The following is a 15,411-nucleotide window of genomic DNA, read 5'->3' on the forward strand; positions in this document are numbered from 1 at the left end:
GGGCTCGTTACTTCACCCCTCAGGCTCTCACTTTCCTTGTTGTATCTGAATCTCAGCTTTCAAGGAAGGGCAAAGGTTACTGGACAAAATGTCTGGAAAGTATAACGCAGCCTCTTCACACAGTAAACCCTCAGCGGGTGGTAACCAGTGTTGGAAGTGGGGAGAGCGTGCAGTGGTCCAGTCTCAGCACTCCTTGTACGTGTTTGTGTGTGCTCGCGTGGTAGGACCTGAACTCAGGGCCTGGACACTGTCTCTGAGGTTTTATGCTCAAGGCTGGCATTCTATACTTAAGCCATAGCTCTTCTCCCACTTTTGTTGTTGTTGTTAACTGGAGATAAGAATCTTATGGACTTTCCTGCCTGCCTGGGCTGTCTTTGAACCTCGATCCTCTGATCTCAGCCTCCTCAGGAGCTGAGATTACAGGTGTGTGCCCAGCGTTTGCTACTTGTTCTTAATTCTATGCTTCACTCTCACCCACAACCCCCAGTTTGCAAAACGGTCAGCGCTGCTTAATGTTAGTTACGGGTTGTGAAGAGACGTTTAGGTTAGTGCTGGTGAATTGCTAACAGAAGCTGGCACCATGTAAACATTCCTGAAAGTCTCAGCCCTTATTGTCGCTTCTTGAGCCTGAATTTAAATCTCTGCACTCGCCATCACTTGCTGTGTGATCTTCAACAACAGTTTTCTTCAACCCCCCCCCTCCCCGCAACTACCTAATTCCATTAAAGGACTTTAAATGGCGTAAGCAATGAATATTTTCATTTTACAGGAAACTAAAGTTCGGGAAGGCCAGAGACTTGTCCGTCATCACGGGACTAGATCATGGCGGGGTGCAGGTCTGGTGTACAGAACCCACCTACAGGAGAAGACCCTGAGCTGGCAAAGGGAAGAGACGCAGCTGGTGAGAGGGTGCGCTCGGAGCTCGGCTAGCGCGGTCTAGGGGGCGTGTCCCGGGGCGTGGCGGGGGCGGGGCCCGGGCCGTTTCTACCCGGGCTCGGCGGCGGCGCGGCGTGCGCTCGCTCGGCGCTCGGCTGGGGCGGCCTGGCCCACAATGAATGGCCGCCGCGGCTGCCGCTGCTGCTGAGGCGGAGGCCCCGGAGGCCGCGGAGGCGGAGGCCGAGGCCGAGGCGCAGGGGGGCGCGCCCCGGGCCCAGGCCCGGCCCCAGCTGCCGCTGCGGAGCCCGCCGGGAGCGCCCGGAGCGCGGCCACGGCGCAGGTGAGCCGACCCGCCCCAGGCCCAGTTCCGGCCTCCTCCCGCCGGGGCGGCCCGAGGGCATCCGCGGTTCCGGCCGCGGGCCGTGCGGGAGCCGGGGGGGGGAGGGGGCTCCGGGCCGGGGAGGGGCCGGGCCCGCAGCCCGCCCCGTGCCCGGGCCGGCGAGGGCGCGGAGGCCCGGCCACCGCGGGCGGCCTACGGCGTCCAGCCTCCGGCCGCGGGCCTGGGGGGGGGACGGAGGCCGGGCCGGGGACCCCCCGACACACACGCGCGCACCCTCACTCACACTCGGGGGGGGCGGGCGCCGGGGCAGGTGGGGGGGTCCCGGGAAGTTAGGCCGGGGGAGGGGGAGGTGCGGGGCGCGGGGGAGGGGAGGCGGCGGCGCGCGGCCGGGGGGCGGGGCGGGGCCGGGCCCGCAGGTACCGTCCGGCCCCGGGAGGTGGGTGGGTCGGGTTACAGCCCCGGGGGCGGCCGCGGAGGAGCCCCGGAAGTGGGGCCGGGCGGGTGGGGGCGGAGCCAGCGCGGGCCGGGGGCGGATCGGCGATGCCAGGGATGTTTGCCGGGGGTCACGTGAGGTCAGGGCCCGGAGACGGGGCGGGGGGGAGGGGGTTGGCTGGCAGATGGCGGGGAGCGATCAGGTACGGCTCGGGACTGTGTGGATGCCCGGGCTGGGCCTTGGAGCCGGGCTGAGGATGTGGGAACAAGTCGAGAAAAACTAGTGTGACCGGAACAGAAATGCCGATTGGTGTCACCCCACACCCTGGCCACCCCGGGGGTCCGCGCGCCGCGGGGGGAGGCTGCTGTCCCTCTTCCCACACTTGGTCTCCGGAGCCTCTGCCAGTCGGCCGGCAGGCACAAGGCTGCGGGTGGGCGGCCGCTCGCGTGGGCAGCTGGGGACAGGGACTCGCACACCTACCTTGGGCATCTTGTTTCCGGTCTGGGCGGCCCTCCCTCCCACCCCCGCCCCAGGAGCCCTGCAGAAACTCAAGAATGGAGGAATCCGGGGTCCTGAATTCTTCGCCCCCACTTCGGGGGATTGGAGCCTGGAAACTCCGGTTTAGTACATGGGAAGCCACCTCCTCAGACCTCCATAGTAGCCTTCCAGGCATGAGCTCACTGGCCTGAGTTCTGTGGGCCTTGGAGATGAAGAACCTTGCAGATATGATTTTTTTTGGGGGGGGTGTCCACAGATAGAGCCAGAGGGAATCCACTCTGGTCCCTACTACCTGGCCCAACCTTTTGGGGTTTCCAGTCCTGGGATCTTCCTCTGAGGTCTTTTTTAGACCAAGCCCTATAGGGAGCTACCTTGCCTAGTCCAGAAGAAAAAGCCGAGGTGACTTACCCTCAGATCAAACCCCGAGTGGCCTGGACAAATTTGTTCTCTGGGGACATGAGTCAGGGGCGGGGGAGGGGGTTGGGGGGCTCCTATTCCCCAATTCCCTCATGGGACTTTTCTTGGCCCAGGCCTTTTGTCATATCCTTTCTGGAGGGGGTGACAGTCCCCTCACAGACAGGCTAGCTGCCATTCCCTGGTGTCCCCGGGGACCGGAGCAATGGGCATTTCTTTCTCTCCAGCCTGGGCACCTCTTCTCTCCCATTTCCCCGTGGGAGCAGCGAGGCCAGGGGGTCAGGAAGCTGGTTGCCTGCCAGGCTGCCTGCTGCTTGTTCTGTTTGGACTCATGGCAGGGCCGTGAGCCCAGTGTTCATGGGCTTTGAGATCCTTAGCACCTGAGACAGGAGCGGCAGGCGGCTGGGTGAAGTGGTAGCTGCTGGTTCTGGAGTCTGGTGGTGGCTTGTTGTGTCGCCCTGTAGTTCCTGCAGCCCCGGCCTCCCAGCACCTGGGCCCTGCTGGCCTCTTAGTTGTGAGAGGAGTGGGGGCAGGGCCAGCTGCCCCTCATCGAGAGCTTGGCCCTTGCAGGTTGTTCCCTTCCCACAACTGGTCTGTGGCTATGACTGCTGTTCCTTGAAGCCCCATCCCCAGGGAGCCCACTCTCCCCACTGCCCCCTCGCCTCCTCAGTGGTAATTGCACCGCCACCCCAGGGCCTTTGCACTTGCCTTTGTTCTCTGCATCCTCTGATGCTGCCCTTGTCTTTTGAGTGGGAACTGAATGCACAGAGGACCTTATCTCCTGTCTGGTTGGGTCATGGCTGCCTGATGGAGCAAAGGCTGCGCAGCCCTGCTCCTCAGCCTGTCCCTGAGTGGGGATACCAAGGGCAGGCAAAGAGATGGTTGGGCCAGAGCAGAAGGTGACCACTTTGCAGTAAGAACTTGGGGTTCACAGGCACATGGGACAAGTGCCTGGCCCAAGGGGACAGTTTTGTTTCCCTGCCCTATGCAGAGCTGGGTGTGAGGCCGGCAGGAGGCAGAGGCCAGTGGCGGAGGGGGTGGTCAGGGAGGCTTCCGGGAGAGCCATGATCTGAATAGTAAGTTTGCTTGGGGGGGGAGGGGGTTCCAGGCCACAGGACAACGCATTCAAAGCTTGTATTGAGTGTGTGCCAGGCTCCTGCTAAGTGCTCGAAACATTTTGTCTTAGTGAGGACAGGAGTGAGACTGGACCCAGCGTGGCCCAGACCGCGCACCTCAGTGCCACCTGCAGGTAGGGAGAGCCCGGCTGGGCCTCCCGCTGGGCGGCCTGGAGGTCAGGATGCAAGTGGCAGCCAGAGGGGTCAGCTGTAGGCATGGGATGGGGGGGGGTGACCCCAGAGTCCATGATCACCAGAGTGGGTGACAGAAAGGGGGTCTGGCAGGCCCAAGAGGGACACCTGAGCCATGTCGGAGGCGGTGGTCTGCAGTGAACCCCAAGAGGTAGCCCCCCTTTCCCCTCTGCCCACCCTTTCCTTCCCTGACTGTTTCGAGCACTTGTCTAAGTTGCTTTGTTTTTTGTTTTTGTCAGTCCTGGGGCTTGAACTCTGGGCCTAGGCTCTGTCCTCTGAACTTCTTTTGCTCAAGGAGAGCACTCTACCACTTGAGCCACAACGCCAGTCCAGTTTTCTGGTGGTTCATTGGAGATAAGAGGCTCATGGGCCACGCTTGTCATCCTAGCTACTCAGGAGGCTGAGGTCTGCTGAGGACGGTGGGTCAGAGCCAGCCTGGGCAAGAAAGTCTAGTGGGACTCTTCTTTCCAGTGAACCACCTGAAAACCGGAAATGGTGCTGTGGCTCAAAGTGGTAGACACTGGCCTTGAGCAGAAGAGCTCAGGGACAGCGCCCAGGCCTTGAGTTCAAACCCCATAGCTGAAAGAAAAAAAAAAAAAAAAGATTTCATAGATTTTCCTGCCTAGGCTGGCTTTGAACCGTGATCCTCAGATCTCAGCCTCCTGAGTAGCTACCAGCACCCGGCTACTTGTCCAGTTTTGAGCTCATTTCACAGTCTTTCTAACTGCTATCCCTGAGTGACACACTTGTCCCTACTTTAGATGCCCCTTTCCTCTAGTCTCCCCAGCTGCCCAGGTTCCCCTCCCCCCCCCCCCCGTTTGTCCTGTGTCCCCTTGGTGAGAAAGCCTTCCTTGGACAGCCGCTGTGAGGTGGCCCTGGCGGGGCGGCAGGCTGAGTGGGTACTGGGCTAGGTGGGTGCTGGGTGTTTGATTGGGTCGGCTGTGTCTGGCTTCTGGGCGGGGCAGAGGGGGAGCCTCCCAGTAGCGGGCAGAGGTGAGTTCTGTGCCCCATGCCGCCTGAGACCCAGCTAGGAGTCTGGGTTTTCCCATCTGCTAAGTGGGGGTCATGTGGGGAATGCTTAGGCCTTGCTGGCTTTCCAGGGTGGGACAGCCCCTCACCAAACTGGGGGGGGCCAAGGGTGGCAGTGCGGAGGGAGCTGGGGTGTCTGCCGAGTCAGGACGTGGCGCTGTCAGACGCTGGGGGCCGGGGGGGGGGGGGGGCTGCCTGGACACTGAGCATTTGGCAGCCCCTCCCTCTCCTGGTGTTTGGCCTCAGGGCTTCTTGCTAGGTTGGAAATAATCAGAGTGTTACTTTTTGCAAGGGGCGTTCTGTACCATGATCCTCCTGTGTATATTGACATCATAGCTAATGTGACCCAGATATATCACCCTACCCAGCTTGTCATCGGTTGACATGGCTTCTCATAACTCCCCATGGGGGGAGGGGGGCTGGCCTTGAACTGTGATCCTCAGTAGTAGGATGTCAGACCTGAGCTGTTGGTTCCCTGCGCCTGTGCCCATTTTATAGATGGAAGACTTGATGAAGCCCAGAGGCATTGTTAGGAAGGAGACACTTGGTAAATACGTGCTGTTCCCTCTGTCTCCCCAGGGTCTCCATCGGCCTATTCAATCACAGTCCAAAGCTCCTGTATTAAACTCCTGTAATGATTGTGTTTTAACAGTGCTAGGGAGGGAGCCCAGGGCCGTGCACACCCCCAGGCAAGCCCTCTAGCGCTGGGCCACAGCTTTAGTCCTGCACCGACTTTGTTCCTTGTCTCCTATGTAGCGCTGCTGGCAGCTTCAAACTTGGGATCCTCTGGAACACTGGAGTTAACGGGCGTGCAGCATTTACGTTAGATAACATATGTCACCTAAAGATGGCTTAAAGTAGCCAGGCACTATTGGATCAGTCCAATAATCTCAGCTACTCAGGAGACTGAGAGCTAAGGACCTTAGTTCAAAACCAGCCCAGGGGGGAAAAAAAGGCCCATGAGACTCTTACCTCCAGTTAACCACCAAAAAGCCCAAAATGGAGCCATGCCCAAGTGGTAGGGAGCCAGCCTTGAGTGAAGACGCCAAGCAAGAGCACAGCAACCAGAAAAAGGAAAAAAAATTGACTTGAGATGCCTTGTGTGTGGCTCGGCAGTAGAACATTCCATGACACACCCTCAGGCCTGGCTTCCACCCCCTCATGAGGAACTTGAAAGTTCCTATGAGCCGGGCGCCCCAAGGCTCAGCCCTGTCATCCTAGCGACTCGGGGGGCTGAGATCTGAGGACTGCAGTTCAAGGCCAGCCCAGGCAGGAAAGTTCATGAGACTCTTAACTCCTGTAAGCTACTCAGAAAAAGCTGGAGTGGCTTTGTGTCAACTTAAGTGGTGGAGCTGTAACTTCAAGCAAAAGAAGCTCAGAGTCAGCACCCAGAGTTCAAGCCCTAAGCCTCTCCCCCCTCACCCCCCCAAAAAAAAAGTTCCTATAGAACGCTGTACAAATGTCCTGCCAATTTTTAGAGATTTGGCCATCTGGATCTTAGTATCCTTGGGGGTCCTTGATTTTTTTTTTTTAAGTGGTACTAGGGTACTAGGGTGGTTGTGGTGGTGGTGGGGGTAGTACTTGATTTTCGGTTTGGTTGTGTTTTGTTAAGGCAGAGTATTACTCTGTGTTCTATGCTGGTTCTGGTACTCAACTCTTGGGCTCAAGTGATCTTCCTACCTCAGTTTCCTGAATAGCTGGGACAACAGGGGCACATCTCTGGGCCAGGCTTGAGATTCAAATTCTCAATTCCTGCCATAGCCCTGAACATTGTCAGCAAGCCCTGTCCCCAGTAGATCCACCCTCCCTCACCTCCACCAGCCTCCTTCCCTTTACAGGAACCAGTGTCACCTCAGGGCCTTTGCACTTGCCGTTGGTTCCACTGTCCTTTTTGAGAAGGCATGCCCTCTGGAGTGGAATGTAACTAGAAAGCTGGTTTCTTGGGCATTGCATACGTAGACTGGGTCATTCAAACGGGCAGAGCTGACGTTTGATGCTGATGTGGGTGAAGGGCCTTGACCAGGTAGAATGACAGCCTTTCAAGGAGAAGAAGGAAAAAAAAAAAAACAGATGCCTGTCTGGGAAGCATGGGTCAAGTGGTAGGTAGCCTCACCTCGCAAGTTCAAGTCCCAGCACTACCCAGAAATGACATATGAAGGGCAGGGACCCACAAGTTTACTTTGCTCTTCACATCTCTTCTGCGGAGTCTGCAGGGCCGGCCTGGGACCAGCACCCCTGCTGGGCTGGGGCCACCTTGGCACCACCGCCAGGGCCTTGCCTTGTGGGACACTTGCAGTTTGCTGCTTGCATGTTAGCCTGTGCAGTACCAAGCAGGTGCTCTTCTGCTCAGCCACACCCTCCATGCCAGCAGACACGGCAGGAAGTCCAGGATCAGAACACCAACCCCACGTGGAGTGTCTGCTGAGGGATCGGGTCCCTGTTCGTGTCCTCCAGACTCCCCCTGACCTCCTCTGTAAGAGCGTCTTCCCAGCTGGGCCCTGGTGGCTCACACCTGTCATCCTAGCTGCTCAGGATGTTCAGAGCTGAGGATCAGGATTCCAAGCCCGGGCCAGGGCAGGAAGGGCTGTGACGCTCATCACCGCTCATCACCGCCAATGAACCAGCAAAAGGCTGGAACTAGAGGTATGGCTCAAGTGTAGAGCTGGCAGCCCCAGTACCAACACCAAAAAGAAAAAGAACCTCTTTTCCCACTCAGGCTGGAGCCATTGTGATCTGATGGCCTCTCTGTTCCTTCTTTTGGGATAAGGCTGACCTTGGACCCTCAGTTGTACTCATCAGACTTCCAAGTGCTTGGCTGTGTTTTGTGTATTTATTTATTTTCTTGGCATTTTCGGGTGGACCCCTTGCCATGCTAGGCAAACACTGCCGCTGAGCCACATCAGGGGAGCCTCAGGCCTGTCGCCCGCCTGGCCTCTGCTTGGGGTGGGGGCGAGGGCTGTCCTCCCACAGAGACAGGGTCCCTCCTGCCAGTCCCTGCCACAGCCAAGAGCAGCCGCAGTGAGCAGTCATCTAGGCCCCGGCAGCCCGGCGTGGCTTCTGCTCCCACCGTAGACATAGAGTTGGAACTGTTTTTTGTTTTTTGTTTTTGTTGGTGGTGGAGCTTGAACTCAGGACCTGGGCGCTGTCCTTGAGCTTTTCTGCTCAAGTGCTCTACCACTTTGAACCACAGTGCCACTTCCAATTTTCGGGTGGTTAGTTGGACATAAGAGTCTCACCAACTTTCCTGCCCTCCTGGCTTTGAACTGTGATCCTCAACTTTCAGCCTCCTGAGCAGCTAGGATTACAAGAATGAGCCACCAGTGCCTGGCGGAGTTGCAAGTTTGTTTTTTGTTTTTTGCCAGTCCTGGGGCTTGAACTCAGGGGCTGGGCACTGTCTCTGAGATTTTTTTTTTTTGCTCAGGGCTAGCGCTTTACCACTTGAGCCACAGCGCCATTTCCTGCTTTTTCTGTGTATGTAGTACTGAGGAATGGAACCCAGGGCTTCATGCATGCTAGGCAAGCACTCTACCACTGAGCCACCTTCCCAGCCTCCAAGTTGTTTGTTTTGTTTTCTTCTTTGGTCGGTCGTGGGGCCTGAACTCTGGGGGCCTGGGCGCTGTCCCTCAGCTCTTCAGCTTAAGGCGAGCACTCTACCACTTGAACCACAGTATCACTTCCAGATTTTTCTGCTTATGTGGTGCTGAGGAATCGAACCCAGGGCCTTATTCACGTGAGGCAAGAGTCTACCACTGAGCCACCTTCCCAGGCCCCAAGTTGAAAGTTTTTAAGAAGTCTGTGTGGTCCAGGCTGGCCTCCAGCTGTTGGGCTCAAGTGCTCCTCCCACTGCAGCCCCCCGAGTAGCTTGGGGCCCCTGCGGGTGCCATTGCACCCCCACAACAGCTGCCAAGTGCTCATGGTGCCCAGCCTGGCCCTAGGAGCAGCGGTGACCTCTCAGGAGCTGACCTGTGCAAAGGCACATTCCGAATTGCTAGGCTTTGGGGAGTTGCGGGTGACCGGCAGCGGGGGGGGGGGGGGGTCTTGGGGCCTCGCATGGCGGGGAGGTGTGGCTGGACAGCAGCTCGGCCTGTGTGGGTGGGCAGGGCCCTCATGGATGGAGCTGTGTGCAAAGCGCTTGTGAAGTTCTAGCAGGAGGGCTAGAACTCGGGGCAGGGGCTTTTGCAGGTTTGGGGGTGCCAGGCACTCACAGGGAGACCTTAGTGAACAGATGGTGGTTTGAGCCCTAGGGCTCCACTGTGAGTGATGTAGGGTACACCAAGGCTGTTTGGACCCGCCCCCGCCCCCCAGACCAGTGCCACAGCACATGGGTGTATGTGGGTGGCCGCGTGGGGATAGTCGTGTCCACACAAGATGGTGAGACCCAGAGACAGCGCCCAGCGTCCTGCAGCACTTGGCAAATATTTGTTGAGTGGCTGTTGGGTGGTCATGGGAACCGCGTCATGGCCTTGGATCAGGCTGGGGGACGCCCTCTGCGTTGGGAAAAGCCCTCTATTCCGGAGAGGGGCTAGGGCCGCCGGGGCCCCCTGCCCTTCGTCTCTGGTAGGGGGCTACTACGCCCAGTGTGTTTATTTCCTTGCTGCCAGTGGTGGGAGCGTTTATTCCGACCTCGGTACTTCTGTCTGTGGCTCCAGCTGTGCCCTGGCTTGGTGGTTTTGGTGGCACTGGGGTTTGAACTCATGGCCTTGAGCTCTCTGACCAGGCCATACCTTCAGCCTGGGTTTTTTCTGATTATTTTGAAGATTGAATCTCTGGACCTTTTTTTGTTGTTGTTGGTGGTGGTGGTCCTGGGGCCTGAACTCTGGGCCTGGGCGCTGTCCCTCAGCTCTTCAGCTCAAGGCGAGCGCTCTACCACTTGAGCTACAGCGCCACTTCCGGTTTTCTGGTGGTTTATTGGAGATAGGAGTCTCACGGTCTCTCTTGCCCGGGCTGGCTTTGAACCGCGATCCTCAGATCTCAGCCTCCTGAGTAGCTAGGATTCCAGGCGTGAGCCACCAGCGCCCGGCGGCCAGGGTGTTTTTGAACCATGATCCTCAGAGCTCAGCCTCCTGAGTGGCTAGATTTGCAGGTGTGAACCACGGGGCCATTTCAGTGGGCTTTAATAAATTTAGTTACATAGCTGCTGCCCTGGGAATCCTTCGGCGATGGCTGGATTGTGTGCCCGTGGGTCCCCGGCCGCCCCTGGTGCCCCTGCCCACTGGCCGCCACTGCCTGTGCCATGCTGGTGGGTTTGCCCATTGCCGGTTTGGGTTGGCCGTGGCGTGTAACTGCGGCTGCGCGCTGCAGTCTTCCGTCAGGCTCCTTAATCTTCAAGCATGTCTGTGTTGTGGTGTGGGTCACCCCCCCCTTTTTTTTTTTTCCTGACCAGATCATACTGTGTGGCTGTCACATTTTTGAAAACGCTCCCGTTGAGCAGATGCGCGTAGCTTTCCTCCACTCCACTGCTGCAGCGCCATTTTCCCGTTGGGTTTCATTCCTAACAGCCACGGCTGCATCCCGTGGCAGTTCTGTGTCTGGCCATTGGGGGAACTTGAGGCCGGTTTCCCACGTGGCTGCCTGCCCCACTTTAGGCTCCCCGGGCCAGGCTTGGATTTCCCATCTGTGGGGACACTGCGCAGTCCTGCGCATGCGTGCCTTACCTCCCAGCACCTTACCTGCCTGTATACGGAAGCCAGCCAAGCCAGGGCGGCAGGGTCTGGTGCTCGAGATGATGTCTGTCTTGGGTAATGCCCAGAGGTGGCAGGCACCCGCACAGGGACCCTGGCTGGGTGGACTGTATCACATGGGTGCCATGGGGGTTCAGGAGCCTTCCTGGCAGCCAGGGGCTGATCCCAGCCCTCTGGGGCCCTCGTAGCTTTGCTGACCCGACAGCACTTGCGGCTCTCGGCGTCCGTGCGTTCCATCCCCTCCCGGTCAACGCGGCACACACCGAGCCACGTGGGTCGTGGCTCAGTGGTGAGCGCGCTTGCTGAGCATGCGCAATGACTTAGGACCCAGGCCTAGCACGCCCCCAGATACATTTCCGGGATTGAAAGGATTCAGGAAAACAATCATGTCTGCAAGGGACGCAGACAGGTGCCGAGGCTGGCCGTTCAGAGCCAGCCCAGGCAGGAACGGCCAGGAGACGCTTGATGACCTCTAGCTTGCCAAACTGGAAGCCGAGCTCTGGCTCCTCGCAGCTAGGGGCCAGCCGTGAGCGAAAAAGCAGAGTAAGACCGCGAGGCCCGGAGTTCAAGCCCCCAGTACAACCACCAAAGACAAAAGGCACACCGGAAGAGGCCCAGTCGCTCCTAGCTTCGAGGAAGGGTCATGTGCACCCCAGTCTTGACACCCCTGGGTGCCCCCGCAGACCCCAGGGGGAACCGCAGAATATGGGGCAGGCCTTGTGTGGGAGGGCACCAGTCCCAGCCGCCTGATCCCGCGTCCGCCCTGTCTCTCCCTGTCCCCGCCCGCAGCGGCCGCCATGGCGCAGACGCTGCAGATGGAGATCCCGAACTTCGGCAACAGCATCCTCGAGTGCCTCAACGAGCAGCGGCTGCAGGGCCTGTACTGTGACGTGTCGGTGGTGGTCAAGGGCCACGCGTTCAAGGCCCACCGCGCCGTGCTGGCCGCCAGCAGCTCCTACTTCCGAGACCTGTTCAACAGCAGCCGCAGCGCGGTGGTGGAGCTGCCGGCCGCCGTGCAGCCGCAGTCCTTCCAGCAGATCCTCACCTTCTGCTACACGGGCCGCCTCAGCATGAACATGGGCGACCAGTTCCTGCTCATCTACACGGCCGGCTTCCTGCAGATCCAGGAGATCATGGAGAAGGGCACCGAGTTCTTCCTCAAGGTCAGCTCCCCGAGCTGCGACTCGCAAGGCCTGCACGCCGAGGAGGCCCCGTCGTCGGAGCCGCAGAGCCCGGTGGCGCAGACGTCGGGCTGGCCGGCGTGCAGCACGCCGCTGCCGCTCGTGTCGCGGGTGAAGACGGAGCAGCAGGAGTCGGACTCGGTGCAGTGCACCCCCGTGGCCAAGCGGCTGTGGGACAGCGGCCAGAAGGAGGCCGGGGGCGCCGGCGCGGGCGGCAACGGCAGCCGCAAGATGGCCAAGTTCTCCACGCCGGACCTGGCCTCCAGCCGGACGCCCCAGCCGGCCCCGGTGGCGGCGGCGGCGGCGGCGGCGGCCGGAGGTGTGATGAGCGGGCCCAGCACGTCGGAGCGGACCAGCCCGGGCACCTCCAGCGCCTACACCAGCGACAGCCCCGGCTCCTACCACAACGAGGAGGACGAGGAGGAGGACGCGGGCGAGGAGGGCACCGACGAGCAGTACCGGCAGATCTGCAACATGTACACCATGTACAGCATGATGAACGTCGGCCAGACAGGTGAGCTGCTGCGCGCATGCGCGCCCGCCCCGCCCCCGCCCCCGCCGCGCATGCGCGCTCGCGCACACCCGCCCATGCGCACACCGCTCTGTGCAGCCGAGAAGGTGGAGGCGCTCCCGGAGCAGGTGGCTCCCGAGTCCCGCAGTCGCATCCGGGTCCGGCAGGACCTAGCGTCTCTTCCCGCCGAGCTCATCAACCAGATCGGCAACCGCTGCCACCCGAAGCTCTACGACGAGGGCGACCCCTCGGAGAAGCTGGAGCTGGTGACAGGTGCGGCGCCGCGGGGCGGGGCGGGGCGGGGGCGGGGGCGGGCGCCGCAGCCGCTGAGTCCCAGGCCAGCCTGGGCTCCGCGCGGAGCCCCAGAGAGAAGGGGTGACTCATGGGCCCTGAGGCCGGGAGCGGGGAGGACGGCGGTGGGCCATGGCGGCCATCCCCGCCCGGGGCGAGCTCTCCCGTCCGTCCGAGCCCCGCGGGGCCGCGCCGGGACCCTGAGCCGGGCGGGGCAGCAGCGGGGTGCGCGGTGACCCCGGCCGGCCCCCCGCAGGCACCAACGTGTACATCACGCGAGCGCAGCTCATGAACTGCCACGTCAGCGCGGGCACGCGGCACAAGGTCCTGCTGCGGCGGCTCCTGGCCTCCTTCTTTGACCGGTGAGCGCCTCCCCAGAGCCGCGGGCGGGGTGGGGGCCCCGCTGCCCACCTCCCAGCTCACTCCCGCCCCCCAGGAACACGCTGGCCAACAGCTGCGGCACGGGCATCCGCTCGTCCACCAACGACCCCAGACGCAAGCCACTGGACAGCCGCGTCCTCCACGCCGTCAAGTGTGAGTGGCCGGGGAGGGGCTGGGCGGGGGGCAGCGCCGACGGGGGGCGGGGGGCAGCGCCGACGGGGGGCGGGGGGCCGGAGGCAGGCGAGGCCGCGCGGGGGACGGGGCCCGGTCTGGGCCTGAGCCCGCGCCGCCGCCCTGTGCCCGCAGACTACTGCCAGAACTTCGCCCCCAACTTCAAGGAGAGCGAGATGAACGCCATCGCGGCCGACATGTGCACCAACGCCCGGCGCGTGGTGCGCAAGAGCTGGATGCCCAAGGCCAAGCCGCTGCACCTGGCGGAGGGCGACGCCTACAGCAGCTTCATCGGCGACTCGGGCAAGATGGAGCCCGACATGATGGGCATGGAGCACAGCTTCGAGACGGCCAGCCACGACGGCGAGGCCGGCCCTTCAGCAGAGGTCCTCCAGTAACCCGGGGCGCGGGGGACCCCGAGGGGGGGGCGCCACACACACCCCTCCCGCCACTCCTGCCCAGCCTGGTCACGAGCTACTGTCTGCCCCTCCCCAGGACCCTCGGGGGGCGCTGCATGCTCCCGGCCCCTCTGCCTCCCATCCCACCACCCCTTCCCCCTGCGAGCCGGGGCCGGCGGGTGGGTGGGCTGGGGGGGGGCGTGGGAGGCTCTGGGCCCCCCAGGCCTGCCCAGGGAGGGGCGGGCCTGGGGGGAGGGGGAGAACCGCTGCCCCCCTCCCCAGCCCCCTGGGACTCGGGACCAGGGTTCTCAGGACCCTCCACCTCCTCCCAGTGCTTCCAGTCTCCAAAAGCGCCTTCCTATCCCCCGGGTCCTTCCCTGCGCGGGGCAGCTGGGGGAGGGCTCCCCCACGACCCCTAGGGTGACCCCCCAGGCGGCCAGTTGTGCCCCCAGCGTGCGGAAACCCCCGCAGCCTCCGGCTCTGGGAGGGTCTCGGCGGCAGGACAGGCCTCCCGTGCCCGCGGCCCGCGTGGGTAGACGGCTCGAGTTGAGAAAGGCGCCGGAGGAAGGGCGGTAAGACCAGGGCTGGGGCGCCCGCCCGCGGGGCCCGCCCCGCCCCCGCCCCCGCCCCTGTACATACTTTTTAAGACATTTTTTTAGCGAATGAAATATTGAAGTATAAGATTTCCTTTTATTTTTCAAACCAACGGGACTGTGTCGGGGCGCGAGGCAGGCCAGGGCTGAATGTGTGCGTGCCCGGGGGGTGCCGCCCCCCGGCTTCCGTGGGTCCCCAGCTCCCCTCCACTCAGTGATGAGTTCCAGGGCGCCGAGGGCCACCGCAGGCCCCCGGCTGGCTGAGCCCACCTGGATTGTTCTCGATCGTTCCTGGCTCTTCTCTCCATTCCTCTCTTCCGGCCCTCCCAGAGCCAGGGCTCGGCGCTTGGAGTCTTCATGTGAACGGAGGGCTGTGGGGTTTTTGGTTTTGTTTTGGGGTTTTGTTTTTGTTCTTAATTCTTAGTTCCCTCCCTTTGAGTGTTGCTTCCTCATCTCTGGGTGCCCCCCCGCCACCCCCACCCTCAGCTCCCTCCTGCCCTGGCTGCAGCCACCCCACTGAGAGGCGGGGTCCCCCCCCACCCCCCGGCATCCGCTTGTCATGGGGGTGGGGTGTCAGGGCTGGCTGGGGCCCCAACACCGCAGCCCCCAGGTGGCCTGAGGGGGGGGTGGACGCCCCAGCTAAAGCACAAGCACCTTAGTCGCACCCTCCCCCGGCTGATCCCAAAGCACAAAATCCTGCTCACTTGGCAGGCCGCGGGGCGGGCTGCGGAGTAGACACCCCCAAAAGAGGCAGGGGCTCCCCCCTCCCAGGCCTTAGCGGGGGCAGCGGTGGGGGGGAGGGGTCCTCCTGCCCATCCAGCCCTCCGAGCCCCTGCAGTGCCGGGCTGGGTGGGAGGCACAGCCCACTTGTCGTGGGGACCCCGGGGTGCTCCTGGCCCCAGGATGCAGTGGAGGGTGCAGGGGAGGAAACTCCGTGCTAGGAGAGCCAAAGACAGGGTTGTGCCTTACCCCCGGAGCCACCCCTGCACCCGCCCCCAGCCCCTCCCGGTGGCCAGCTGTGCCCCCCCTTCTGAGCTGCATGGTGCCCCCCTCCCTTCACACCCCCCTTCCCCCCCCCCCCCCCCCCCCCCCCCCGGCAGCCAGGAAAGACTAAAATGGAGAACCCCGTCTAGCAGACTGTAGGCCCTCCCCACCTCGCTGGCCGCCCTCGCACCCAGCACCCACCTTCTCTTCCCCGGGCCAGGCTGCCCACCTGCCCGGGGAGTGCCAACACCCCCCCACACCCTCCCCGCCCCGCGGCGCCAGTGAGATTGCACATTAACTACTGTAAGGAGAGGAGCGCGTTG

At 61.9% G+C, this 15,411-nt stretch overlaps 1 protein-coding gene across 3 annotated transcripts; it reads left to right on the forward strand.

Moving 5' to 3' along the window:
- Positions 1 to 1,043: 1,043 nt before the first annotated feature.
- Positions 1,044 to 15,177, forward strand: LOC138808800 (nucleus accumbens-associated protein 1). Of its 3 annotated transcripts, none has more exons than XM_069995011.1 (6): positions 1,044 to 1,216; positions 11,368 to 12,273; positions 12,370 to 12,543; positions 12,818 to 12,923; positions 12,998 to 13,095; positions 13,249 to 15,177. In XM_069995011.1, exons 2-6 carry the CDS (start codon positions 11,376 to 11,378, stop codon positions 13,509 to 13,511), a joined length of 1,539 nt encoding a protein of 512 aa, XP_069851112.1. In that variant the 5' UTR covers positions 1,044 to 1,216; positions 11,368 to 11,375; the 3' UTR covers positions 13,512 to 15,177. The 3 variants fall into 3 exon arrangements, with proteins under 3 accessions (XP_069851112.1, XP_069851111.1, XP_069851113.1); XM_069995010.1 differs by lacking the exon at positions 1,044 to 1,216 and adding an exon at positions 7,457 to 7,540; XM_069995012.1 differs by lacking the exon at positions 1,044 to 1,216 and adding an exon at positions 9,352 to 9,454.
- Positions 15,178 to 15,411: the final 234 nt, after the last annotated feature.

This window comes from Dipodomys merriami, unplaced genomic scaffold (genome assembly GCF_024711535.1).
Source record: "Dipodomys merriami isolate MVZ:Mamm:240054 unplaced genomic scaffold, mDipMer1.0.p SCAF_477, whole genome shotgun sequence".
Classification (NCBI taxonomy): domain Eukaryota; kingdom Metazoa; phylum Chordata; class Mammalia; order Rodentia; family Heteromyidae; genus Dipodomys; species Dipodomys merriami.